Below are 27,939 nucleotides of genomic sequence, written 5' to 3'. Positions count from 1 at the left end.
GAACAAAATATATTATGAATAAATTAATAACGTATAAGAAAAACATATGTCTATATAAGCCAGAGACATATAAAATATAAATCAAGAAGATGAGATATATCTTTACAATAATTATTAGATGATTATCGTAAAGATCCTTATTTCTTTGGTTTACATTATTTTAATTAGTAATTTATAAAGTAATTAGTAAAATTAATGTATAATAATATCATACATATTTTCAACATTTATTCTATATCCTCCAGCATTGAACAATTTGAAAATGCGGTCAAATTACGTCTCGTGCCCTTTTCAAGCAATGCATTTTCAGAATTTAACCACCTGTGTTTAAATGTCAGTGCTACGAATAATTTCCTTCGCAAAGAGACTTCCGCGAGCGCTGAAACATTGACCTCCCTTCGCGGTTCATTCCGTGTACATTTCGCAAGCGGCAGCAGGCGCGCACTCGAAAATGCAAGTGGGTGAGGAAGTGACGAAAGTGAAGGACAGGGGTAAATGGACTGGTTTCGGGGTAGAGTAGCTTTCCGTTCTCGGTGAAGGCATTTGTTCCGTCGACGCGCAAACGCGCCCGCGCCTCGTAATAAACATGCCGCGCACCCGCGGCGGGTGGACTGACTGATGATACCGTTCACCGGTAGATCTATGTTATTGGTTTCATCTCCCGATACCGATGAACCATTGAGTGTGGAAGCGCGGAAGCATTCGTCGTGCCGAAACGAACGGCAGTAATTACCACAACTGCACGCTCTACTTCGTATCGTAACTCTTCCCTCCCATGCGCGATCTTTCCAGCTTCACGCACGTCCGCAATTGGAAATGTAGAAGTTATTTCACCCCTTCTCGCATCCCGTCTCCTTCGAGCTAAACGGACAAGGATCGAACGCATGAAGAATCCGTCCCGATAAAGGCACTTTCGTCTACGTACGGCGCTACGATTCAATTTCGCTGCGAAATTAAACGCGCGCTCGTGCACGTAAAAATGCATAATTTGATGCTATAATTTCATTACAAGACGCTGAATTTTTTTAATGGTTCTAATTAAATTGCATTAAATTGAATTAATTTTTCCGTCGTTCTTACGCGATGCATTTTTGAAACGTGTCCGCGTACTCGGCTTTCACGTCCGCAGAAAATGCCGCGCGAAGAATTACGGATGGCCTCTCTCTGTACTCTCTTCCTTTTGCGTTATGTATAAATTGCATAACACTGTCCACGTATCAAACGCGCCATGCTATCGGCCGATAGACTTGCATTTTACGCAAATGAAAATCGTTCGCCGCCGCGCGTGCAACATATTTTGAGACATTAGCGAAGCATGTATAAATAACGCTTTGATCTTCGTTTATACCACGGTCCAAAGTGTCGAAACGCGTATTGGATGGTCCCTCATTCACGTCATTTAAATGTTGAATGCTGTTTGGCACTATACACACACATACATAGCCCCTTTATTAACGGCGATCGCATATTCGATATGCAACAGATATCAAAGTAAAACTAGAGTCGTTAGCGTTAAATTACACAACGAACGTATGAATCAGACCATAAGAGTGTTAATTTTTGCATTGTAATGAAATCACTCACGTTTATAAAATGTCCGATATTGCAATTGACATTTTTCGACAATCGTAATCGTGACGGAAAATTAAAGTATTTAATGAAAAATTGTATATTGTGTAGAAAAAAAACGTATAAATCTCTCGATAATGTCACACTGCGAAATCCAGGATGTAAAAGAACCATAGGAATATCGAAGGGAATTTGCAAAAAGGTGTGGATGAAGTCCATTTCCTGAGCAGTAGAGCAACTGCACCTCGCATAAATCTTTTCTGTCAACTATTTATCTTTGAAATACGCTGGCGAGCGACACCGTAACCACCGCATGATTCGCAAGGTTTTTCGCGCAACTTCCATAAATAGCACGTCGTTCATACGCTATTATACGGCGTTTCTTTACAGGAAATTTATCAGTCGAGCTACATTTTCTCATCCTAATAATTTTCTAATTAATGTTTATCCCATTTAATTATTCCGAACTTATGATTTTAGCCGTAAAGTTATTATTTAGTCGATACAATATTAACACTTTGTGGAGAACTCCGATTTGTGCAGATTTTCGTCTATACATATATATTTGCAATATTAATACTTGCAAAATTGCCAAAAACAATAAATTCGAAGTTGGTGTGCGAATACAACGCGAAATGCTACATTCGCATTCGTAAATACACCATATAAAATACTTTGACTATATCTGATACGTGTAATTTCAACGTAGCATCAGGTGGCTTCGGTGCTATCACGATAACGCCACTGTGACAATTGAAATTATTATCGGTGTTACCGCATCGTATCGCGTTGTCAGTATATCTGACAGATTAACAAAATGACCAATGAAACAAGAGTAAAAAAAAAAACTAATTCCACGTCAAGCATACAAAATGACACCGCGCGCGAGATTTTGTTGTAATTACAGATTTTTCTCTTTGCCGTTATTCTTTTTTTTTTTTTATTCGTTAGCGATGAGTAATATCTGTCATTACGGCACCAAATTAGTATTTATATTTTTGAGAGAAATCACGAGAACGCGTATAGTTTATCCGTCTAAAGTCTCAACGGCTTTTGCAGAATCACTTCAGGTTTAGAGGCAAGATTTAATATCTGCAACGTAATTCATTTGGATTAGGCGCGCGCATTAAGAACGACGTACTCCCGCCCGAGTAATATGCTTGAAACATCTTCGTGCTAATTAAAATTGTATCGCGTGATGTTTCTTATTATCGCCATAACGTAATTAGCGCGATTGCATCTCGAAAGGAGGACGGAACGTTATAATGTTGCACGAGCGGTGCACAAAGCGGAATACATTTAAAATCGGTATATCCCAGCAGACTGCCAAACGAGAGTCGAAAAAATTAACGGACGGTAGTACGGCGCGCGGATTTATTTTAATTCAGTCCGCCGTAACTAGCTGACGCCATTCATTCCCAATCACGAATTCGCTCGCGTAGATCGAATCGCATCTGTCTCTCCTCTCAAACCCTCCCCCTCCCCCTCGCCCACCTCCGTCTCCTCCCTCGTACGCTTTTGACGCCGATTCGTCTTTCGAAACGCGTTACGAAACGCTCAATGGGATCGCATCTACCGCGCATTTGCTATTACCGAGCTCTAACAAATAGAATAACTCTCGTAATATAACTCGGAACTTCGCCCATCTCGCTCGCACATTCCGGACAAAACATGAAATCGTTAGGACGATTTGCAGCACACTTCGAAAACAGAGAGTATGTGCTCTTCCCCTGCCCGCCATCATTCTGCCATACGCAAATCCCTTTCTCTCTAGTCCTCTCGCCAAAACCGAGGTAATCTCCCTTCGTACAAACCGATTCGGTTATCCCGTGACGAACTAACGGTACTCCAGCCTAAATGGATCGATATTTATTCGGGATAGACGATCCGCGAAAGCGGATCTCTCCCTCGAATGCTCGTATCAGCGCGAGGTGGTTTCTTCACCGATTTTCATCGAACATTAAACAAATCGGGATGGAGCAACTCGCGGACGTATCACATCGATTAATTTTATTTGCATGGCATACAATATCTCATACAATTACTTTGGCGTATAAGCCTTGTGAAATTTTTATATTATTTTGATATCGACCAATTATTATTATTATTACATAATAACGTATTGATTTTCGCCATTTAATAATGTTACTCTCTCATGTAATAATACATTAAATATATTATTGAAATATTCATCATTTATTATATCAATAATTATTCGTCATTTAATAAAACACACACACACACATACACTCAGTGATTTAGGAATCATTATATAATCAATATTTTCGCAGCAGTAAAATCGAATATGTGCCCTGTAAATGTAGGAATTATAAAATAAATTTGCCAAATTTCTATAATTCTTAATTATTAATTTCACTTTTCGAATTCACGATCGTTCTTTCGTTCGATACGATATTATTGAACGAATTTTGGCACGATAGTGGTTCGCAAAAATGAACTATAGGCAGCACAGACAGAAACATGCTGCACCGCAAAAGAATTCATTGTCGGGCCTCGGGTGCTTTTCATTATCATAACCTTTTTGCTAATGACGCTTAACAGACAGCATAATGCGTATGAAGAATACGACGCGTGGCATGGTAGATAACAGAAGGGGATCGAGCGAGATAGGTAATCAAAAACGATGCAAACGGATGGGATAGATATGCGGCGATGAAAAGGAGCACCTGCTGTATCTCTGTGTGTAGTCCCAGCCCGCGGGGTGCAACTTAATGAGCTTCCTGTGTTGGTTCCGCTTTTAGCGCGTAACTCGACGTCTGTCGAGCGTTTTCTTCCTCTCTCTCTCTCTGTTTCTCATTTATATGCTCTCTGTCCAGCATCACCCTCTGTCGTCGCGAGTATCATCATACTAGCGCATATATCTTGGGGAACGATCCGTCCACTGCAGTGTTGGAAGTGGCGTTAAGATGCAATCACGAGCTACGAATTAGCAGGTTGTCCGACGCGAGAATTCAATTCTCGCGTCATGAATCAGTTCGTCGTGAAGAGAGAGTCGTGTCAATTTTAAAATTTAATTTTATAAATTGTATAACTTGTGTATGTGATATTATCATCTGAAGCATTTCGCCAATCTGACAGGCTATTTTAAGAGATTCAACGTTGAGCAATAAATAGGAAAGAATTGTATATAACGTATATCTCATATACTACTTTTCGTATAAAGATACCAAAGCGTAATTTCTCTCTGTCATGTTTACGCAAGTAAATTAACAAGCAAAGTTCTTTGATGAGAGAATATTTTCTCCAGGGTGCAATAATTCGTTTAAGATCTAGTTACCACAAGGAAACTTTCCTCCATCGCTTCGTGTGTTACTTTCTCTCTGTCGATCCGGTGTTAGGTTACTCGCGCGAACACCAATTCCTGCGCGCCACCACAATCCTATCGGATCCGCTTTGTGCGGCGTCTGGAGAAGTAACAAATTCTCCAATTCTTCGACTCGTACTCTCTCACCGCGGAACCGATTGTTCGTTACTCCGCGAACGGATGAAGGTACGGAAATCATGTATCGATCCTTACTGAGAGCGAGGGTGTTACTCGTATGGTTTCTCCTCGCTGCGCACCGTATATACCTTTCTAATTCCACCACATATCGCGTCCGCCGACCCTTCCTTTCAACAGATTTTATTATATGCCTGCATATCTTGGTCTTAAACTTCTCGGTAGGATTTTTATTCGACTTCGAAATATCGCTGTGAATTTATGTGTCTCGTTTTTTTTTTTTTTTCTCCGTGTTCCTAATTCTTTATGAGAGTTTCAAAGCTCTCGCGCGGCCTCCTCGCCCGTCCTCTCGCGTTTTTCACTGCGAATCCATCACGCCGTATTACCGAGGGATCAATGAGACAGACATACAGAGACAGACACATAAAACGTCGGTGAGCTACCCACTCGACGTTTGAATACCGCCGAACTCAGTTACAGAGTGGTCCCGCGGTAAAGAGCAACGAGGAGAATGTATCCCTTGATGTTGCAAAGTGCTGCGGCGGCGCCAACTTATCGTCGCTAAGCCTCTTTATACGAATGTAGCCCTTTTTCTTCCTACCCGATTTCCTCGGGGTGACCCGATTTGTCGCTGGATAATGTTGATCGCTCGCACACCCTGCACTCATTGCGGCCTTAATGCAGGAATTAGCCGCCGATATTCGAACTATAGCACAGTCGTGTAAAAGAATATTTTGTACGACTCTCTACGCAAAATTCATGTTTAGATTTATTTATACGTATAATCTATTAATTAATACTTATTTTATCCTAGCTATCGTATATATAATATGCTATAATAATAATTTAATTTAAAAAGTATGTTTTATTCTGCTTTAGGGTGTAACATATTAAATATATTAAACGAAGGATTGTCATAAATAACTGTCGAGAGGAGTAGCTATTTTCGAGTAAATATTTTCACGCTAACATTCTATCGCGTGACTACCGCATTATGTCAAAGATGGTGCTCCTCTCCGCTCGTCTCTCATTTCCCGTGGCTCGATTTAACACGATTTAGCGACTGCAAGGAAGCACGTAAGTGAATATCGTTTCTTTTCTCAGCTGATACTCTGATACTTTTGCCATTCTCTATCGATACCTTGAACGCAACCGAGAATCGCGACGGAAGAATCCACGGGGGAGTAGCCTGGGGGAAGCTAAACGGAGGTTGGAGAGGATGGCGGTAAAGGCGTCCTCTGAGGCCACATTTCTAGAATGCAGAGAGAAAGAGAGAGAATGTATGTGTTAAGGTGCCTCCTAACTTCGCAGACAGTTTGAACCACAATCCTTAAGTTCCATCGCGCAGGCGAACTCCCTTCGAAACCTATACCCTATAACGTTGCTCATGCGACGACGTTTCACACTCATCGACAGTCGATCGCTATTTCACCGTGCCTTTTGCATGCCAACGTGTCACGTTGGGTGTGTAAGCAACTAGAGAGAAAGAAAGAATGAGATACAGTCGATCGCTATTTCACCGTGCCTTTTGCATGCCAACGTGTCACGTTGGGTGTGTAAGCAATTAGAGAGAAAGAAAGAATGAGAGAGAGAGAGAGAGAGGAGGGAAAAGGATAAGAAAAAGAGATCAGAAAAGCAATTTGAGTTTCTCACATCATACTCGCACGTCGTTACGTCGACGTCGTCCCTTCGTGTCGCCTCAAGCGATGGTCAACCGCATATGAATGGTGTGACATAAGGTGTCTAAGATGTTTGACAAGTACGTACGATCTACCCCCGCAAGGTGGGAATAGTTGGTAGAAAGACGGTAATACGTTTCTCTCAATGATCGTGAAAATGTGCATAACTATAATAGAATAGAACGAAACATTATATAATAAAACATGACCGAACCATCAAAAATTTTTTTGTTAAGAATGCCATTATTCATTCAAAACAAATTTATAATTGTATGAGACATATACTTCGTATATATGATACTGATTAAAATAAAGAAATATTTCGTAATTTCGTTTTCTCTATGCGTTCATCGAGCCACATTTTTTTTTGTGGTTTTTCGTTGCATCAATACCAAACTGAAGATGGCACAATTGTAATGCCAAAACACGTTCGTTTATACATATTAAATTTGTCTTTTGATCGTAAATATGTCTATACGTTAAACGTTTTTTTACATCACACATGTTAAAATTTTTAATTTGACTCTTACTAATTGCCCTTTACTTTGTAATATTATTTAAATATTTTCAAGCGCTAATAAGTGTTTTCAGATTCTCGGATGTAATAAACGCAAACTATGATATAGATATATAAAATATAGATAACTGCCATGCATATTTTATTCTACAGTATTCGCTAATTAAAAAATAACCACCCCTCCTCTCTCTCTCTCTTTCTCTCTAATTGCTACTGTTCCCATAAACGCGACGTAATCTCGTAACAAATAATGTTTTAATATATTTCTCATCAACGAAATATATATGAGGCTCGCCTCTTTATCGTTGATTAATCTCTTGAAAAATTTTTTATTTTTTTTTTTTTGTTTCCTTTTGTATCTATTCTGCAATTATAATTTGCGAGATTGAATTTATGAATCCGACATTTTTGTTGTATAAAACTGTGTCAAAGAGCGACGTATATCAATGTTAACGATCTCGGATTTATTCTTTGATGAGCGACACGCTTGTTCCGCAGGGACAAGGCAAAAATGCTGTCCATAGTGCCAGTAAAGTCGCGGCGTGGAAAAGACGGTTAAATATTCGTACGTATCATTACGAACACGCTTGCAGTAAAAAGTTTGATGTGTAATAGTACAATTTACCCTGTCTAGTATATTCTGTAGAACGCAGGTATCACTGGCACGACTTGTTACGGTTTGTTCGACAAACGACACGAAAACCGACCGAAAGATGTCCTGCTGACAAAAAAGTTAGATAGTAAGAAATAGTAAATTAAGTTTTGTAGTAGGAAGGTGGAGAGAAGGCTCTGAGAAAGCTGGTAAAGGCAGACGGTCATATAACTTCTTTTTAGGAACTTCAACAGCAATCCCTTTGTAACGTAATTAGTAAAGTAACTCGCGCGGTGATATCATGAGAGAATATTTATTTTAATCTCGAAGATAAGAGGACAAATTTGTCCGGCATGAAGAGAAATTTAGAGATCGTGGGTTTGACAGTGGCTTATGTTTAGAAAAAGAAGGAAGATCTGTCAGAAATATTTTTTTCGCGATTGGCACAATCTTAAGATTATTATATTTTACAATGGTATGGTATTATAAAGATTTGCTATAATCTCTGAATGTTCCGCGATATTTGTTAAATCTGTTCTATAATAGGGTTGCAAACCGTATAGGCTGTAAGAAATTAACAAATCATAGTCGATTACTTATTTCATATTTAACTATGATTGGCCAATTTCTTACGGCTTGCGACCTTATTATAGAATATAGGCTTTAGCGCTTTTCAATGCATTTTATTAACAATGAGTAATGCACTACGGAGCGAGTCAGATTGTATTCGTTCATTGGTAGTTGCGTTAATATTTTTTATGTAATACGTCTTTTTTTCAATGACAAAATTATTGTGCACATAATTTCATATGCATTGTGCACAGTTAATTTTACTTTTCTCGAAATATGTTGTTGTCTACCGTTTGATAAACATAAAAATAGAATAAATACTTTTTAATCGATTTACGATTAAATAATGTGAATGTGAGCGATATTATTTTTAGATATTTGTTTCTGTTGCAATGAAACATGCTCTTATTTGCTTAACGATATTAAAATCCATTTTATTAGTTTAAACAGGTATCAATTATTATTATACTTGTGAGATATAAAAACAAATTTGATTTTTGTTTACCGAGTGGAATTTATTTTTCGATTTATTTAGTACTTTATAAATTGTTATTGCACATATATTCAATAGCGTTATTTTTTATTCAAAACCGCAAGTATGTGTGCGTCAAGTATGTGTGTGTATATTGAAGCTTGAACGATAAGTAATTAAGGAAATTACATATTATTGAATTTATATTGATCAGCGATAAGATATATTCAACTTCATGTGGGTTATGAACTATTTTCCCTCCATCAGATGCTTTTATTATTTAACGAGATGAAATGATCCTTCTATTATAAGTCCTGAAATGCATCGGTAACGCGCGCGTAATATATAATTACCCTTATAATTATAATGAGTCCTATAATCAGCAGTACAATACATAGTTAACGAAGAAATTTAATATGCCGCTAAGTGCTGGTTCGGTTGTTACAGTAGTACTATAGCGAATGTGTAATGTGGTTATTGTATAGAAGTTTGCTAAAGTGAGGGAGACAGAAGAGTGAGAGCAGAGGAGAGAAACGTGGAATTCGATCTCATAAGTATAGGAATTAGTCGCGTGTATGAGGATTCGTTACCTAACTATATCAGATCATGAATAGATGAACATCTTTTGTTAACCTGTTCACTTCTTGATATGCATACATTTAATAATCTGTAATCGAGTAAAAGGGATTTAATTATATAATAATAAGGAAAAGAACAAAGTTTTATATTACTTGTAATATATATAAAGCTGACATGTAAGGAATATCTTATTATTACTTATAATATCAAAAGATGCGGTAACATCAAAATCTCAGGATTCGCGCTAAATTTTGTTGTAACTTATACCGTCGACAAGTTTGTACTAAGCAGCGCGGTTACGATAATCCCTCGAGTCATTTTCCTCGCGACGCGGCATCTTATCAATAATTAATCGCTATTTCCGCGTTCCTGCCGGTCGCATTAACGAAAGTTTTGCTTGAGAGAGAGAGAGAGAGAGAGAGAGAGAGAGAGAGAGAGAGAGAGAGAGAGAGAGAAATGAGACTATGGATAGATATATAAGAGGGAGAATAGCACAAACTGCTGCAGTTGTGCTTTCTCAGATCAAATAAGAAGAACAGTTGAATATGCCAGATAAGTTTCGTTAACGGCTCTTCATATCCGAAGGCGAAATTTTATTGGGAAAAAAGTACTTTTTTCAATAAAGTAATATACATCACCTTTGATAGGAAAAGGAGTCGATAAATCTCCTATTCACGAATGTCGAAGGAATGATTGATCAAATTTCTTTGTTGTGAAACGTGAAACCATTCCGGTGGATAATTTAAGGAATGCATTTATCATTGTTTCATTTGCGATTCAGAGTACCGATGGGTACCTTTAAAATTAGCGATTGAAATCGGATATTTGTAATTAATCGGAATCGGCATTGCCGAGCTCTGCTGTAACTTGAATAGTCGCGATAATTTGGAAAATTAAATTCTGTATTTTTGTATAGAAACGATTTTATTTAAACGTTATTTGATACATCGAGAAGAGGAAATTTTGTGTTATTTGATATTATTTTGCCATGAGATATTTGTTATCAAAGCCAGCAAAAGCATGTACCTCATTCTGTTTACTCGCCAAATCCATTGTTTCATATGTAACGGCTTAATGTATGAATTTATCTTAGAATAGTAATCCTTGTGAGTATTATCAGCGATTGATGTATTCACGTCGTGCTTTACTTGATTTCCTGTCTAATACTTGATTTCCTGGTAGCTTAAACACAAGATTTAGTCTCGCCACAAACGCGGTGCATGAATTACCCTAATGGGTGCATATAACTCAATAGCAAACAGGTTTGATAGTGCCTGTCAAAAGATAATCAGATTGAATTGCAACAGGGATTATCAAATTAAATAAATTATTGATTACGTACAATACCAAAAAGATGTATGTGCTGTAAGCAATTTTCATTTAAAAAAAACTTATACGCAATGAAAAAGAGCGAATATATATATTTTACACATTTTATAATAAAAATGAATAATTGAAGATATTAATTTAATAACTATTAGCAACTCTTCTCTCTCTCTTTCTTCTCTTCTCTACGATTTTCATTTTTTTTTTCAAATGGAAAGAATCTCTAATGCATACAAAAATATGAAAATTATATTAAACTATAACAGATTTTTCATAATTCGTTAATTTTCCTAAACAACGTGCAACTTTTAAAAGTACCTAAAGAATTATTAGAAATTTGTTATCAAAAAATACGAAAATTTCAGTGATATATTAATGTTTATGTTTTTATATATGGCGCTATTGAAAAATTTATATTTTTATAAAATATATCTATTGAAAAATATATTTTAAACATAATAAATAATTTTGAATTAATATTACACAATTAAGTTTTAAAGACTTACAATTACTAATCTCAATTGATGTAGCTGTAGCTGTTAGTTCTTAAAAAAATTATATTGTGAAAAATGCTTTTAATCTAAAATAGGAGCTAAACTATTTGAGGAGCAGACTTCCAAAATGCATTTTGTCCAAAATTTTACTTTTTTAATTTAAAGTATATAATATAGTATTCAATGTTGAGAGACTCATACTTTAAGCTACTAATATACGATGATCTGAAAGCATCTCTACATCATCAATTTATATACTGAAAAAGATTTTGATATTCAAAGTGCATTACGTCCTTTAACTATAGAGACAAACGAAATGTATTTGTTTAACATTTTTAGTAACTATTTAGCAATTTTGTTGAACATTTTACATATTCTTACTGATTGGAAAATTGTTATTATTTTCTGTAGGGCACGCAATTTTCTTGTGGCTTTCTTCATCGTTTTCTGAAAATTTTAAATTTTGGATAAAATGCATTTTGAAAGTCTGTTCATGTTTTGTAATGATTACCAAAGAACATGTTAAAGTCTGGCGAATCGGTTGAAATTCAATGAACGATCTTCTTACAACGAAACGAACGCTGGTTATTTGCTTCTGAAAGTAGACTCGCTTGAGAAGATTAGCCTTATGCAAAGGGAAATGAGGTGCACTGGCAAGAGGAAAAGAGTATAGCGAACACTAAGTACACGTGAGAATTGCATCGAGCAATTGTGAAACATGTAACACGACTACCGTGGTGAGAAAACGGAAGCCGAAATAAAAGGTACCGTTGGAAACGCGTAAGTAATAGCTTCGCTGGCAGACCTGATAAAACGAACAGATAGCCGATGGCGGTTTTTATTTTTCCCTTCGTACGCCTCAGGAATCAACTGCAGTAAAACACGAGAGAAAAACAGAAACGAGATTGGGAAATACAGCGAGGGAAAGCGGAAGGAGCGAGAAGCGAAAGTTACCTTCCGTATTTCGAATTTCCTTTTTTATCGGAAACATTTTGCTGTCGCTAATATTCTTAACTTAATAGAACTAGGTTAACTTAATGGAAATAGAATTAGGCCGGGCTTTATGTAAAACAGATTCCACAATTTTTTATAATAGTAACGCAACGGATATGAATCCCTTAAGAAAAAGAAACGATTGGTGTTTCAATAAACTGCGTTTAATTATACAATGATATTTTATTCATTACTGATGTAGAGTTATTGATAGAGCTAATCAGTTTATTGGACCATTAATCAGTTTTTCTTTCCGAAGTGATAATGAATCAAATTATTATTTATTTTATTTAAAGGAAAGCTTATCGTGCGCAGAATCTGGATTGTAAACTGCCAATGCAAAAGAATGTTTCAGCTTTAAGTATACACGCGGGCGATTATAGTTTCTCACATGTGCACTTACACATGTACAACGAACATTTTCGCTACGTAAATCTAATAACGTGGGCACATATCGACTTTCCAATTATCAACTTTCTCCATACTTTGAGAACTACTGAAATGGTATCAAGTTTCTTCAAAACCTATACCACTAAATCACAGAATATTTTTACGCAGAATATTTTTCTTACCTCTTTCTTCCACATCTTCCTTTTTCATGAAACTTTTCATAAAACTTCATGTATAAATAAATGAGAAATATGAATTTAGAAAATGCATAATTTTAATTCTATATTGCAATTTAGATAATCAAGAAACCGATATAATCCTGCTTGTAATTATGATATAATAATCTATATATATATTCCGGAAGATTTCTAAATCTAATAAAGATATCGGTCGATGATACTGCCAGTTAGGTGGAATACGTGATAAGCGAATGCATTTTCATAATGCTCAATTAATCGTGCTGTGAACGATTGTATTTTAATGATTGCACGTATACCCTTTAGGCACGTGCTCTCAAATAAATTACATCCGGGTCCATAATTTTCAATCTATCAGACGTTAACGGATACGCTTGATTATTCATCGGAAGGAAATAGTTGAATGTGCTTGCGCGCATAGTGGAACGATAGGTAACTGCATCGCCGAAGTCAAAGAGGCTTTTGATATCCTGACCACTGATCGGCCCTTCAAAGGGGTATTCGATCGTTTATCGCTCTTCCCCATGATACGCGATTCACTTTAGCATTTATGACGATGTCCTCGTGCATGCTAATGTGAATTCGTCGTTATCTGCCTTTAACGTTTTTACAAGATTCAATGTTGTAATATTGCAATGTTACTGTCGGATATTAAACCGGAATATTCGCGAAAATTTCATTTTCATTAACTTAAACATGCACCCGTCTACGTGTAACCGTCGCTTGAACCTCGCCTTGGATGAGATATTTAAAATAAAATCTCTATATAATGTTTATACATCTCATATTATATTATAAAAAGCGTAATAGGTGAGATAACGTATCGGGACAAAGTTTCACATTTTGAGATAATAAATACAATTTAATAAAAGAGTAATATCGTGAAATCATTATAAATAATTGTTTCTGCAAGTAACAAGTAAAATGAAAGATAATGATTTACTTATCTCAGGTTGCTTTGTCATCATTAGATGCCTCCCAGGCTTCTTCGATCTTCTCTTCCTCTTTCTTATCAGTTTAAACTTGTACAAAGTAATACTCGCGGAAACACGGTTAATTTGGTTAATTACGATTGTACGTTCTAATGAACAAATTAGAATAATTGCATAGCATTTTACATACTTATACTTTCGACGTTAATCGTACGCTCCGCGTACTTTATTATCGTTTATTATAATGAAATTTCATCGAAATGTGAAAATAACACCTCTTTCGAAGTTTTCACATTTGAAGGAATATGATTTATTTAATATTCCATGTAATTGATAAACGTTAAAATACGAACTTAATTACAAACGCGTATATTGATTAAATGTATTGCGATGTTATCTTGAAATGAATCCGTTTCAAACACGTTGCGATAAAAAAAAATGTAAAACATTCTAATTTGAAAGTGACAAACAAATTACGAATTTAAGTCAATGAAAAATTCAAAGCAGAATGCTGGATGTATTTGAATCTATAATAGTCCAATATATATAAAATTATAAATTATTATATTTCCTGTGTATAAATATAATACAGTAACATTTACATTAAATATATAAAAAATTCAAAGTGTAGTGCTGAATAGACATTTTTTAGAAATTTAAAAAAAAGAATTATGAGAAAAACTAACTCTCTTGTAGTTAGATAAAATTGAAATTAAAAATTATTATTTCACAGTATTTACAGACAATAGTCTCTTTAGCGCTAATTGGATTCGAAGATACTTATCCCGTAATGCATTTTGAACTTTTATTTTAAATGTAATTTTTTAAATTGTCGTTTTGATAATAATAATGCAAAATGATATTCAAATTAAATCATCATAGTAATTAAAAGCTGCCTTGATTGTGAGGAGCAGACTTCCAAATTGCATTTTGTCTAAATTTTCATTTTTTAAATTAAAGGTGATAATAATGTGTTCAGTATATATTGAAACTCTCATACTTTAAGCTACTTTACGAGGTAATCTGAAAATATTACTTTATCCACACCATCAATTTAGCTATGTGCTGAAAAAATTTTTCACATTTGAAGTAAATTATATGTCTTTTAATTAGAAACAAAATGTATTTGTTTAACATTTTTAACAAATGTTTAGCAAATGTTTGTTGAATATTTCACATCTCACTGATTATTATTTTTTGTAAAGCGTGCAGTTTTCTTTCTTGTTTCTTAAAAATGATAAATTTTGGACATAGCACACTTTGAGAGAAAGAAAGAGAGAGAGAGAGAGAGTCTGCTCCTCGTACATTAATAATTATAAATTAAAATAAAATTAAGATTGAAGAGAGAGAGAAGAAATATTTATTGTAAATATCTTTTATGTTATAATAAAAACCGTTCAATATATTGCGTCTCGGCGCGCGCGATCTGCAGGGGGTAAGGGTGGTAGACATGTCGCGCGACGTTTTTGTTTTTGTTACACTACTTACAGCGCGGTTACGAGGCTCGAGGCCTCGGTGAGTGGAAGGTTAAGTAGTCATTTGCGTAGCGAAACTATCGAATCGACAAGACGTTCCGCGTGCTATCGCGCATTATCAAAATGCAATCGCGCTAAGTATCACAAACCATCAAATGAACATAACTATCGGTCAGTGCAATTAATGCGAATTCCTACGATTAACGATCTGTGGCGGCAACGGCTATTTGTCGAAGCAGATATTTCGCGTAATTTATTCTCGCGTTTGACATTAAAGCGATTCGCATAAAGAGTTAACTTATTACTTTGTAACGTTTTCTTCAGGATACAGCTTGTATTTTGATGATTCTTAAATCCGAATACCTGTATTTGAAGTCACACTTTGAAATAATTCGTTTAAGAATAATTGCTTGTCTTATCTTGTTTTTATATTGAAAGTGCGAAATAATCAAATCGAGTAATTTGAATAATGAATAGTTAAATATTATTTATTGTACTACGTATAACCTCGTTGAATTTATACATTTGAAATACATGCGTATGTACAATACTAAGTTTCAGTTTTATATTTTCAAATGATCTATCGTGCTTTTTAATTAGTCAAAATTTCGTTATCCGAATTGTATTATACGATATTAGAATTCCCGATATTATTTTCGAATTTTTTGGTCATTAACGAAACATTGCTTATACGAAACGGATTGATAATAATGACTACAATCAATCACAATTGACTTCCACGACTAATGACTACAATTCAAATTAATCATCAATATATGATCGTAATTAATTTCGTGTTTCAGTATTTATTAACCGCGTATAACATAAATTCGGGGTTTTTGCGTCGGTGATCTGTCAGAATAAGCTTCTACCGTTTGAATTCTGTTTGTTGTATTAATTTGCAAAATATCAATCGTAGTTTTCTTCATCCTAATCGTAATTCTTTATCACCAGAGATACATATGATTGTCTCGCGTTGCTTCTACCGTTTGAATTCTGTTTGTTGTATTAATTTGCAAAATATCAATCGTAGTTTTCTTCACCCTAATCGTAATTCTTTATCACCAGAGATACATATGATTGTGTCTCGCGCCAATGTACGTATATGCGCACTGAATTCAATAAAGCCGCCCCATAATTCAATAAACGATAAAATACGCGGCGTTCATTTAACTTGAGAGTATATCGTATAAAATATAGTACGATTATCGTTTAGGAGTATCGTAATATGCTAGTGACTGTAGTGCGATTGTAATTAACTATGTCTGAGTTTGAGTGTCGGGTATGAGTGTGACAAGGAACAAGGGGAAATAGAGAGAAACACAGGAGAGGACGGAAAAGCGTCAAACGACAGTGGAGCAACCATAGAGTAACTTATACTTAAACACGACTCGTAACGAGACTGCATTTTCGGCGAAAGCGAGGACAAGACCAGCCGCAGTTATAAAGGACGAACTTTATTTAGCGTGCGGGCGAAATTTTCATTTGACCATCGGACTGTGGTCGTTGTACATCGTATGTATGATACATACATATGGTATATGTATACGTGATATATGGTACACGCATCCACGCGCACGTGTGCTCCCGAGACGCAGATCGGAGTGTGCGTATCGTGTGAGGGTGCGGAGAAGAGGGTGCACCTCCACCGTCATTCGAGAGTATTATTGCGGTGCTGGTCGGTCGACGACGGGCGAACGGCAGATATATCAGCGGGTTGGCGTTTATGTGGCGACCAACTGTCGAGTTAATATTCACGCGATTCCAGCCCCCTCCACCCCCCCCGGCCGCCTTCTCCGTTCCATATCCTCGTTCCGAACATGCGTCGACGACGTCGCAAAATTCTCGATTTCAACCTCGACCTCTCTCTTCTCTCACCCCAGCGACCAGTCGCCTCGCCATAACAACTTCCTCGTACCATATATCCTTTTACGCGAAATTTGGTACGTTATATGTCGGTGGAAATTCTAATTAACGATATCTTACTTTTACATGGACCTTATTTGCAAAATCACTAATAAGATATAACTAAATTATTATATCGTATATCTACCATATTTTTCAATCGATTACATTTTTCGCCTTTAAATATTGTTCTTAAATATTTTGCAGGAATTTTTGTAGGTTCTTAAAGTTTTTATCTTCTCACATTTTCTAACTAGTTTGTATGTATTATTTTGATTTTTAGTGATGAGAATGTAGAAATCTTTTATCTTTGATCTCGCAACTTGTTAAAGTTTTTATTTATAAGTTTATATATTGTAAATTTTGATAAAATATAAATAAAAAATAGTAATCCTTTCTGTTCGAAATATCATTGTTTTTTTAACGATATTTTTTAATCATCCATGTTATTTATTTTTGTATGTGTAAATTTATTGCCTGTCGACGGAAGAGAAATCACACCGTTGAAAATCACTTCATCGATATTCAGACGATTCAAAGTTAATTGTTTTAGTAAGAGAATTTTCTGTTCATTAACTCGCACTAGCCTTACCGCAGTGCTTATATTAATTTTCAATCGACGAGTAAATGAAGTTTTACTATAAAAATTACTAATCAATTCATAATAAATAACAGTAATAAATAAAAAATTAAAGTCGTTAAATATTTTTAAATAATTTCCAGTCTAAATGTCATATTGTTACTTGCGGTTTATTTATACTATAATATTTAATATAGTGCTTGCTTCTATTTCGCGCTTTTTGTTGCAGTACGTATGGCGTATGGCTTACCCTATGGCATGGCATCACGGAACTTCGCACTGTGCGCCCTTATTGTCACCTTCCTCCACATCAGTCTCGGTAAGAAGTCTCGAATATACCGCTTCGCTAAGGTAAGTATTTCCGTGACGCGTAGATTCTTATATACGAATGGCAGCTACGTAAAAAAAAAAAACAAAAAGATCGTCGTTCGGGGGAGTTGCGAGGAGAAGCAAAAGTTACAAGTTTTTAATCCTCACGAAATGACAATCCCCTCCTCCCCTTCTACTCAAGGACCGCCGCGATTGGTATCGTGCCCGTTACTTTTGCGCCGCTTTTCTTTGCTCCAGTTACGGTAAGAATCAAATAGAATCCTTCTCCGAAGACGTCGCTATCGGTAGCCTTTCGCGTTTTCGAGAGAGCTTAAAAAGAATCCTCACTTATAAAAGAAGCAGGAATTGCAAAGTAGCACAGAGGCCGCCATCTCCTCTCCCCCTTTTTCTCCCGGAAAACGAAACGCGCTCGTATTCTGTATCGTTACGCTATTTAGATATTTAATGTATTACCTCTATATTCGTTTGCATGACCGTAAATTACGAAACTTTTTTTCAAAGATGATATTTCAAACTTACAGAAATTTACGTATATTTATTACATTAAAATGAGAAACGCGAAAGAAATTTGATAGAGTTTGTGAATGCGATTAAACCTATCATATCTTATCAAATTAATTCGCGAAACAGTAGATTTTGTAAATGTAAAAAGTAATAAAGTATGAGAAATGCATTTATAATTCAATATTTGAGGAGCATAATTTTAAAATGTGTTTGGACCAAAATTTATAATTTTCAGAAAAGCGACAAGGAAATCACGTGCCTTATAGAAAAATAACAATTTGCCAATCAGTAAGATGTAAAATGTTAAATAAAATTACTAAACTATTTCTAATAATGTTAAACAAATTGAATAATTTAGACACTTCAACATTATTTATTTATTTATGGCTCATAACTCTTTTATTGGAAGTATACATTGTTTTACTTAAAAAATTGCATTTTGTTTGCCTCTAATTAAAGTACATAACGCATTTCGAAGATCTAGACTTTTTTCAGCACATAAATTGATAATAAAAAATGCTTTCAACATTAAACATTGCCATCTCTAACTCAAAAAATGAAATTTTGGACAAAATGCATTTAGGAAGTCTGATCGTCTCCTCGTTTATTGAGACACCTTCTCGGTTGGAGGCAATATTGGATTTTGATTTCTCATTACGTTGTAGATGCATACAAATCACAATGCATAGATTGTCGAGTACTCGATTTGCATGTGCGGACCAACGAAAATATTACCTGCTCTTCGGGGATGGTCTTTCCACGCGATAGATCATGATAGATGATGATTACTCCACAAGTCAGCGAACTTTCGCTCGGCCGTGTTCCACGTGATTAATAAACACTCCGTTCCTCGCGAAACTTTCTCTCTTTTCTTCGTGCTCGCGTGCTCGCCTCGAGCTTATCAAAAGGTATACAGGAAGAATATACCTTCTTTTTTTTTTGGTTTCACCTATTAGATTCTATTTCATTATTACGAAGATGATCAACGCACGACCTCCTGTGTAAAACGTAACGTCATATCGAATTGGCATCCGCCACGCGAGAATGCGAGGGGTGACTACCGTGACGTGAGAAGGTTATGGAGCCTATAACGCGATTAATCAACACCCCATTATACGACGCACTGACTGTCCCTGCGTGTGGCATAGTAAAATATGAACAAAATTCGTTCCAGAAGATTTATATGATAATAAAATAGAAAGTATAATAAGCGCTGAAGGAAAAAGTTTTAGTATTTATGACTGTAATTACATGTTATAATTATGCTTATTATTGCTATAATGATTGATATAAAATATTATACTGAACCAAAAATGAGTATAAATTATACTTAAATTATATAGTAATTGCACCATTTTTATGACAGTACATTTTGGATTCCCCAACTAAATATATTTATTAATACACGTAGAACTTACATTTTTTATTATAAATATTATAGCAATAATAATCATGATAACATATAATTATAATTATATATCACAATATATATATATTTGTTTGCAATAAATTAAGAAATACAAGCCAATCAATTATGTCAACCTTCTTAGAAAATAATTTTCATTAGAAATGAACGTTTTCAAAGTTACGCATCATACAGTTCACTATTAGTGACGTAACCACAAACACTACTCTTAGAAATAATTATGATTATCGACGACTTGGTTAATCGGCCACTCGTAATATGCACAAATAATGCATGACGATTTAAATTAATTTTTTATTCGCGCGGCGCAAAAAGATGATGAGCATTCTTGTATTGAGGGACCCGAAATTTCTCTAATACGCCATCCATATATCATATCCGTATCGACGGCAAGTTGGCCGCGTGGTAGGCTAATTAAGGATTAACTTCACTGATCGCTTTAGCCGTAATCGCTGGCGTATAATCGCTAATTACATAATTCAGGACAAACGCCGCCCAAGTCCGAGATCCTGCCCGAATTTCTGGCGCTCTTAGAAAATCACACGGTCACTCAAGGTCGCGACGTCTCCTTCACCTGCGTCGTTAATCATCTCCAGTCTTACAAGGTAAATGTACTCGTGCTGCTCTCGTGCGCATGTTGTAATTAGCTAGTCGATTAGGGCCACCGCTCGAAATAGTAAGTAGTATGGCCTAGATCGTATTTTCGCTTAATATATCGGATGTAACTTAGACGGATTGTATTGTCGAGTAATTGCGATGTAACCACCTGGAACTATATTATTCCACCGCTCGATTATTAAGCGAATATTATCAGAACATGTTTCGAGCAGTGGTCATTCGAAATGCTGCATCATTAAGCAATGCGCTACCATATAAATAAACGCTAATTTTGCGGCACAAAAGAAGTAGAGGAATAATAAGCGGTACTTAATTTAACGACGTCCTTTAACAAGCCAGTAGGATAAAATAAGCAAAATCAGATCGAATCTATTTAGTTATTTAATTATAAAAAATTATAATTACGTACAAAAAAATTATATTGTGTTGTTTTGAAATGCACGAGATATAACTTAGCTCTCGTAAAAATGTCAGATATTTACGATTCATCGACTTTTTCGATTGTCGTTTCTTGAACTCCTAAGGGAGAAGCCGCGAGCGACGCTACAAATGTCAAGATGTTTTCCTTGGATCTGAATAGCGAAACAATGCAAATCAAGCGAAACTGTCGAGTATTCGCAGCATTTTCCGACGACAAAAAGACAAAACCGGAAGAATGTATCGAGACAACAAAGAACACTATTTTCATATCAGGAAAACTATCTATTTCGATCGATCTTGCTGTGCGGTTTTCTCTATTCGCAATATCTTTACAATGATTAAAGATACATGAAGACCGGACGTCAAAAGATGATACAAAACGAAAATCTCATCGAAACTCGCGTGTGTCTCTTCAAATTCAATTTTACAGATACGAAATAAATTCAATAAACGGGAATAAATTAAACGTTAATGACAAATTCAGTGACAAGTTTAGGATCCATTTTTTTCTTTAGTATTATTTACATTGCGGCTCTTTTAACTTTCATGTTTAAATATCTCTGTAATTAAATCTGAAATTAATATTCCGTTAGCACACTTAAAATTAGCCGAATAATTCGTATTTACTCTTTCGAACCTAGATTATTCGCAAAAGGCCCTTTATTTTTAAATGTTGACTTTTTTGTAAACCGACTCAAAATTTTCATCGCGGGGTACTTCACCTCCAAACACGTTAATTATCTGCCACGTTTGTTCCGAAGCGAGAATATATTTGTACGTTTATTTTCCTGAACGTTATCAATTATTGTTAATAGCAATTTAGCCGCTGTCAGGCAGGTTGCTTGTTTCTCGCAATTGTTCCGCCATGTCAACATTGCAACGATTTAACGCGGAAACACTCGCTCTCCGTGTATCTATACACAATCACTGACTTGTATACGTTTGCGAGGGAAGCGTTCGGTTGTGTGTACGATCTAGAATCCAGGGAATCTCTTCTAGGACGGACTCTGGTCGCGAGTAATTCACTTTCAAGAAGAAGTCCAAGTTTTGATTGCGTGCTCAGATCGCGACAATCGTTTCTATCGCGTTTCTAACGCCGTTGGAGCGTGCTCGTGGAGATACTCGCCGTCTTGTCGCTCGCGGCTGTGCCGAAGGACTCTTCTCGCCCTCTCCCTCACCGGAAAGAGAAAGGGAACGACGGAAGAAAGGACATAAATCAGATCTGCTAATATAGCGACGCTGAATAGCCCTGATTTTTGCCGCCGCACTTCTCCTCCTACTTTTCGCTCTCCTTTTTCCTGTGCAATTCGCGCTGACTTTGCTACACCGTTTATACGCACCTCATGTACTTCAACCAGACGGCGATTAGGTGGGAAAACTGTACAAAAGAATAGGCGTAATTTTTGCAATTAATAGCGTTAAATTTAAATTTATACATCTCTCAAAATTATTACACGAATAAAGTTCTATCGTTTATGGCTATAATAAAAATAATGGCGGAAAGATATTTTAGAAGAAAATTATGCGAGACTCTTTGAAAAATATTAGAACTTGTTCAGTTTATATCCAATTGTGTCACATCTTGGTAATTATGAAATTGCAGAAAGAAATAGTTTGATCGAGTTGCGTATTTTTTCGTGCATATGTATGTAATCATGATACCTTCGTGCAAAGTCAGTAGTTCAATCTCAACTTCGTTCAATTTCCGATCAGTTACTGTAATAACATTTACTCTCTTGTTTCCCTTCCTATCTCGTTTGGATGTATTGTTGGCGTAGAGAGAAACCTCGCGTGCGCGCATGCAAAATATTATCTTTTTACTCTCTTTTTTCGTTCTGTTTAATCACGTACAATATACATTTTCTACGTGACTTTATTTTTTATTTCTCTCTGTAATGTGCATATTGTACTTTATTTTCCAAATGGAGAAAAGAGAAAAGTATACTTACATTTTTGCGATAGCAGAGAGGGAACGAAATTCGCGTTAGAAAAACGTATGCTCGTTCCGGCATCAAAAATACCTACATCGAAAGCTGTTTAATTTGGCAGCTGGCTCGAACTCGTCGTTGCGTTCCACGTAACCGCGTCTCGTGCATCCGGTAACATCTAATCTCAGAAATTTAACCCTTTACCGCAGTCCCATGTAATGATCGGTGCAGCCGTATCTGAAGCCTCCGATGCTACATCTCTCCGCAGGAAATTCAAGCCTTGTAATTAGACTCGCATAGTGTTACGTCGGTGATGTATTTCAAATTGAGAGAGAGATGAAGCTCTTATAATGTATAGAAAAATATCAAATATCTTTATTTCGGAAATAATTCTTTCGCTGCTATAGTAAGTATACACGTATGTCTCTCAACTCGAATTAAATACCAGTAAATTTAGAAATGTGCAATTTCAACGTACATATATATTACGCATGGATACTAAACTTAGTAACTGAATGCCGCGTAATATCACCGTAAATGCAATACCCTGAGATGTAATGTCATGTAGATTATGTCGTGTGCGTCAGCCATATCAGATGTCTATGAGGACACCTGGCCGATTGCTTCTGATCCACGATGGATGGATCACACACGGAGATATAGATTCTGGCGAATGTGTCGTCGCTACAAAAAGCTTTGTCTCCAACGTCCCTGATCTCTCTTACGTATTTACGTATAACATCTTAAATTCCATTGTCAATCGAAAAACGCAGCGACGCGAGCTTTTGTCCGCGATTTGAAAACCCTTTTATCCTGCTCATTGGCTTCACCGCCGTCTGAAATATGACAGATCGGCCTGCCGATCCGTGCCGGCGCGAGGGAGAAGAGAGGGCTGGCAAGGGCTCGAAATAGGGGTTGTAGCAACGTAAACCTGAGCGGAATTTGAGAGTGCAGCCTGAACGTCGCGCCAGCGTCTCAGTATGAATACCGATAAGCGCCTTTCGCAAGCACCGCGACGCTTTTTAAGCACCAGCTCGGCACAGTGCTAATGAACAGTTGGCGCCTTTCTAGACTCAATCTCCTTCTATGTAAAATGCAACCTCTCTCTTCTCCTACATGAGAAAGAGCAAAAATCTTTCTTTCCGCAAATACGTACTTCACGTTATTTATCTTTATGACTTTCTTTTGTCGCTGTTTCTTAAGAAGATCTAATAGCAGGAAGCCCTGAAAGTTATACGTATCATCTATTTATAAATATGCACATTTCTTAATTACGTCATTTATTTTAGTTTATTTATTATCATATTTCCTAGATCAACTGTGAAGTGCAATCGTTAACTGTTATTATGCGGTTTTTTTTAATAGTTTCCTCAATAGATTAAAAGTGTATCTATTTCCGAGCATCGTGTCATGTAAAGCTGAAAAAATAATAACGCATTTTTCTCGCTATTTTGTAATCAGTTATCCATTTCTGTAATTGTGACTGCGTTTCACTTAACGCTCGCGAGCATCGTTTGTCCTTGTTTAATATTTGACCAAAACGAGGATGAAATACGCGGTTCCACGAGCATTGTGAGCGTTAAATGGAACGCAATCTATACAGTAATTATAATATTTATTGTATATTCGAAATATCTATCGAGTTTATCATCGAAGACTTTCGACTTTCGCGAAAATTATCTTCACTAATCCTTTTATTTACCAATTACTCACATGGATATTTACGATTTGCTACATAAAAATGTTAACGCAAATAATATTGGACAACTGTGAGTTAAATTAAATGTTTCTTTTTTAAATTGCAATTGTATGTGCGTGTGTTGGCAATACGTTAAAAACATTTCAATATTTACGATTACTAGTCATAAAGAAATATATATTGACGTTTATAAAGAATTTTATATTACAGAAGGATATTTACAAAATATATTCGTCATGCGAGAGAACTTCATTATTTGCGAAGTTCTAATAAATTATACATAAATTCAGCGAATTGATCACGTCAAGCACAGTTAATAGATATATAGATATTAATTGTAATTATATAATGTCGGCTGCTTTATTATTATTGTCTCGTATCTAGACATTTCTAGATACATCTTCGTCATTATGTGGACAAAATGAACATCTTTGTCACGTCACGCGCAGGTTGCCTGGATAAAGTCGGATTCGCGTGCGATTTTGGCCATTCACACGCATATGGTGGCGCACAACCCACGCTTGTCCGTCACTCACAACGGCCATAACACATGGAAGCTGCACGTGACTAACGTTCAGCCGAACGACTCCGGCACGTACATGTGTCAAGTTAATACGGATCCCATGAGGAGCCAGGTCAGTAGAGCCGTTGAACATTAGCACGACAGTCATCGCCGTTCTCTATCACGTTCCACATTGCCGCCGAATAGGGGGATGATATGTCGTACTCTCTGTATAACGCAAATGCCGCGTGAATGCAACGTGTATACATACGCTGCGTACGTCCGTACAAAACGGAGAATATTCAGCACGGAACTGGGAAACGCTCGTGTCACGTTGTAAAGTTCTTTTCTGATAATTACTTTTTTAAAATTGAGCTCTAGAACGGATTTTTTTTTATTTCTCTCGCTCGAGCGAATGAGAGGGAAAAGTCAGCTCTGACTAACGGAGATGCTTTCATTCCTATCAGAATTCCTTTTTATTAAGATTAATCATCGTACACAAGGGATATCGATTCGTACTTTAATTTCTTTCGTCTGTTTCGAGAATAATTAAAAATATATAGAAATAAGAGAAATCAAACATTTACTATAGTATATTAATTAACATCTAAATATTTAAATATTATACACCCATTACCTAAGCTTTTTTACTCTGCCAATTTCTTCACTTTCAGATAAATTGCAGATAATTTTATCCAAAAGATATCTTTAATATGGGAGAAATCTCGCTCGGGTAAAATTATTTAGAAGTGAAGAAATTGGGCATAAGAATAATAAGAAAAAGAGCAGTGAAGAGTCGAACTGAGATTAAAAAAGTTAATCTATAGTAAAAATGGGCATTAAATATTTCGAGACTCGATCGATTTTGAATTCAGCTTTGTCGAGTACAGTAGTTAAACTGTCGAGATCAGTACTTTTTCGAATAGTAACGAATCTTGCGCGTAGACCGGCCACATGAAGGTCGTGATACCACCCGATATCATGGACCTGGATAACACCGCGGATATGCTGACGGCCAAGGAAAACGGCGATCTGATGTTGCGATGTCGAGCTACCGGCAACCCGGAACCGGTGGTGATCTGGCGACGGGAAGATGGGCGCAACATCACGCTGAGGAACGAGAATAGCGTCAAGCGAAGTATGATGCTAAGTAGTTTTTGATCTGAAAATAATTTGTTTGAACTGTCAAAATAATTAAAACTCTCAAGCTAATATTGTCAGAATGTTAAAACTTTGCAGCATTCCTCATCATGCTTGCTATACAATTATCATTATAGTCCAATAAAATTATTTTCAGAGCTATATCTAGCTAAATGTTGAAATATTTCTGCAAAATATCGATTCTTCCATTTGTATACAAAATGTAAGATAATTAATGTTGACAGAAGCACGCTTTATTACATGATTGTTGTCAAGCTCGAAGATTACAATACATGGATAACAATAGAAAAACTCATGCTCCGATTTGATTGATTAATTGTCAATTAAACACAATAATGCTTAAACTATCATGTGAAAGTAAGATGATTGCCTGTTGCGATTTGAAAAGGTTGAAATAAAACTCCATCATACCTCACCGAGGGATGCCATTAAACGCGAAATACCGATTCATTGCCGAAGATAGATGAAAATTTCCCACCGTCGGGATATGACTAATGATTATGATGCCGTCTCTCTAAAAGAATGCGATTGGCCGTGGCTAAACGAAACCGTATGTCCAGCGATTTATCTTTAATTGATCCATGCGTGGATGTGATTTTCGAGATGAAATATTCCCCTGCAAGCGGATCACTTTTAAACGAGCGACGGTGCAAACGACGACGGTGTCCGCCGCGCCGTGTCCCGCGGAAAAGCAGCCATCCGATTAGCCTTCCTGACTGTGAGTGATGGATGTTGACTTTACATATATTTCCTTTTCGCCACGGTCCCCCTCCTATCGACTCGCGAACCCGATTGCAATATCCAGTGTGTACATTGCGTCGCGAAAACGTTACGTCGTCGCGATATCTCCATCCCGCCAGAGTGAGACTCCGCCGTCCCCTCTCCGCCGTGGAATCACACATCAGACTCCTGGTTTTGTATTCTTTCGAAAGCTTTTAATTACCATGTCTTTACACGGTAAGACGATTACGAGCTCACATTCCGCAAATTATTTTCATTTCCGAAAAATGCACTGAAAGAAAAGATTGACTGAATCTGGCATAGCATTTTTAATTGCGGTTGCAACAGCTATAATTTCAAATGCTACGCCATAAAGCAGCCGTCAATCTTTTCTTTTAGCATCTTTTTCTCTCATGATTAAAGACACGGAGTAATCTATAGTGATAAAAAAATGTTTAAAAAATAAAACTAACACGAATAATTTTGACATAAAGTGACATATTTCTCACTTAAAACCGAGACAAAACTTTTTATTGGAATATCGATTTACTGATTAATTGCAATTTTTTTTATTTCATGAAAAAGAAACCGTGATGGCAGATAATGTAGCGTATCTTTTGCATAAAAGAGATGATATTTGAGAAATGATATCGGTTGAATAAGATTATTGCGTCGAAAATTGAGAGCGTCTGAAAGACATCTGTATTTTCGAATCTCTCATCCTTTATCACGTCGGAAATGTTAAAGCAGCGCGTACGTTTGAGGGCGAGCAACTTCATCTGCGGGGTATTCAACGGCAGGAGATGGGATCTTATCTCTGTATCGCGTCGAACGGAGTGCCGCCGTCGGTCAGCAAGAGATATTACGTCAACGTCCGTTGTAAGTAGCGTACGCGTGTTGC

General features: G+C 36.3%; 1 protein-coding gene across 1 annotated transcript in view; it reads left to right on the top strand.

Annotated features, from left to right (window-relative positions):
- LOC108781756 (lachesin) overlaps positions 1 to 27,939 on the top strand; it is a 38,293-nt gene that overhangs the window by 8,106 nt on the left and 2,248 nt on the right. The window contains exons 2-6 of the mRNA XM_018549831.1: positions 17,960 to 18,049; positions 20,474 to 20,595; positions 25,105 to 25,290; positions 26,103 to 26,295; positions 27,786 to 27,917. Coding sequence (XP_018405333.1) covers positions 17,965 to 18,049; positions 20,474 to 20,595; positions 25,105 to 25,290; positions 26,103 to 26,295; positions 27,786 to 27,917 — 718 coding nt within the window. The 5' untranslated portion in view covers positions 17,960 to 17,964. The remainder of the gene's footprint in view (positions 1 to 17,959; positions 18,050 to 20,473; positions 20,596 to 25,104; positions 25,291 to 26,102; positions 26,296 to 27,785; positions 27,918 to 27,939) is intronic.

This window comes from Cyphomyrmex costatus, unplaced genomic scaffold, assembly GCF_001594065.2.
Source record: "Cyphomyrmex costatus isolate MS0001 unplaced genomic scaffold, Ccosl1.0 scaffold90, whole genome shotgun sequence".
Lineage (NCBI taxonomy): Eukaryota > Metazoa > Arthropoda > Insecta > Hymenoptera > Formicidae > Cyphomyrmex > Cyphomyrmex costatus.
This window is presented reverse-complemented; position numbering and strand designations above follow the sequence as displayed.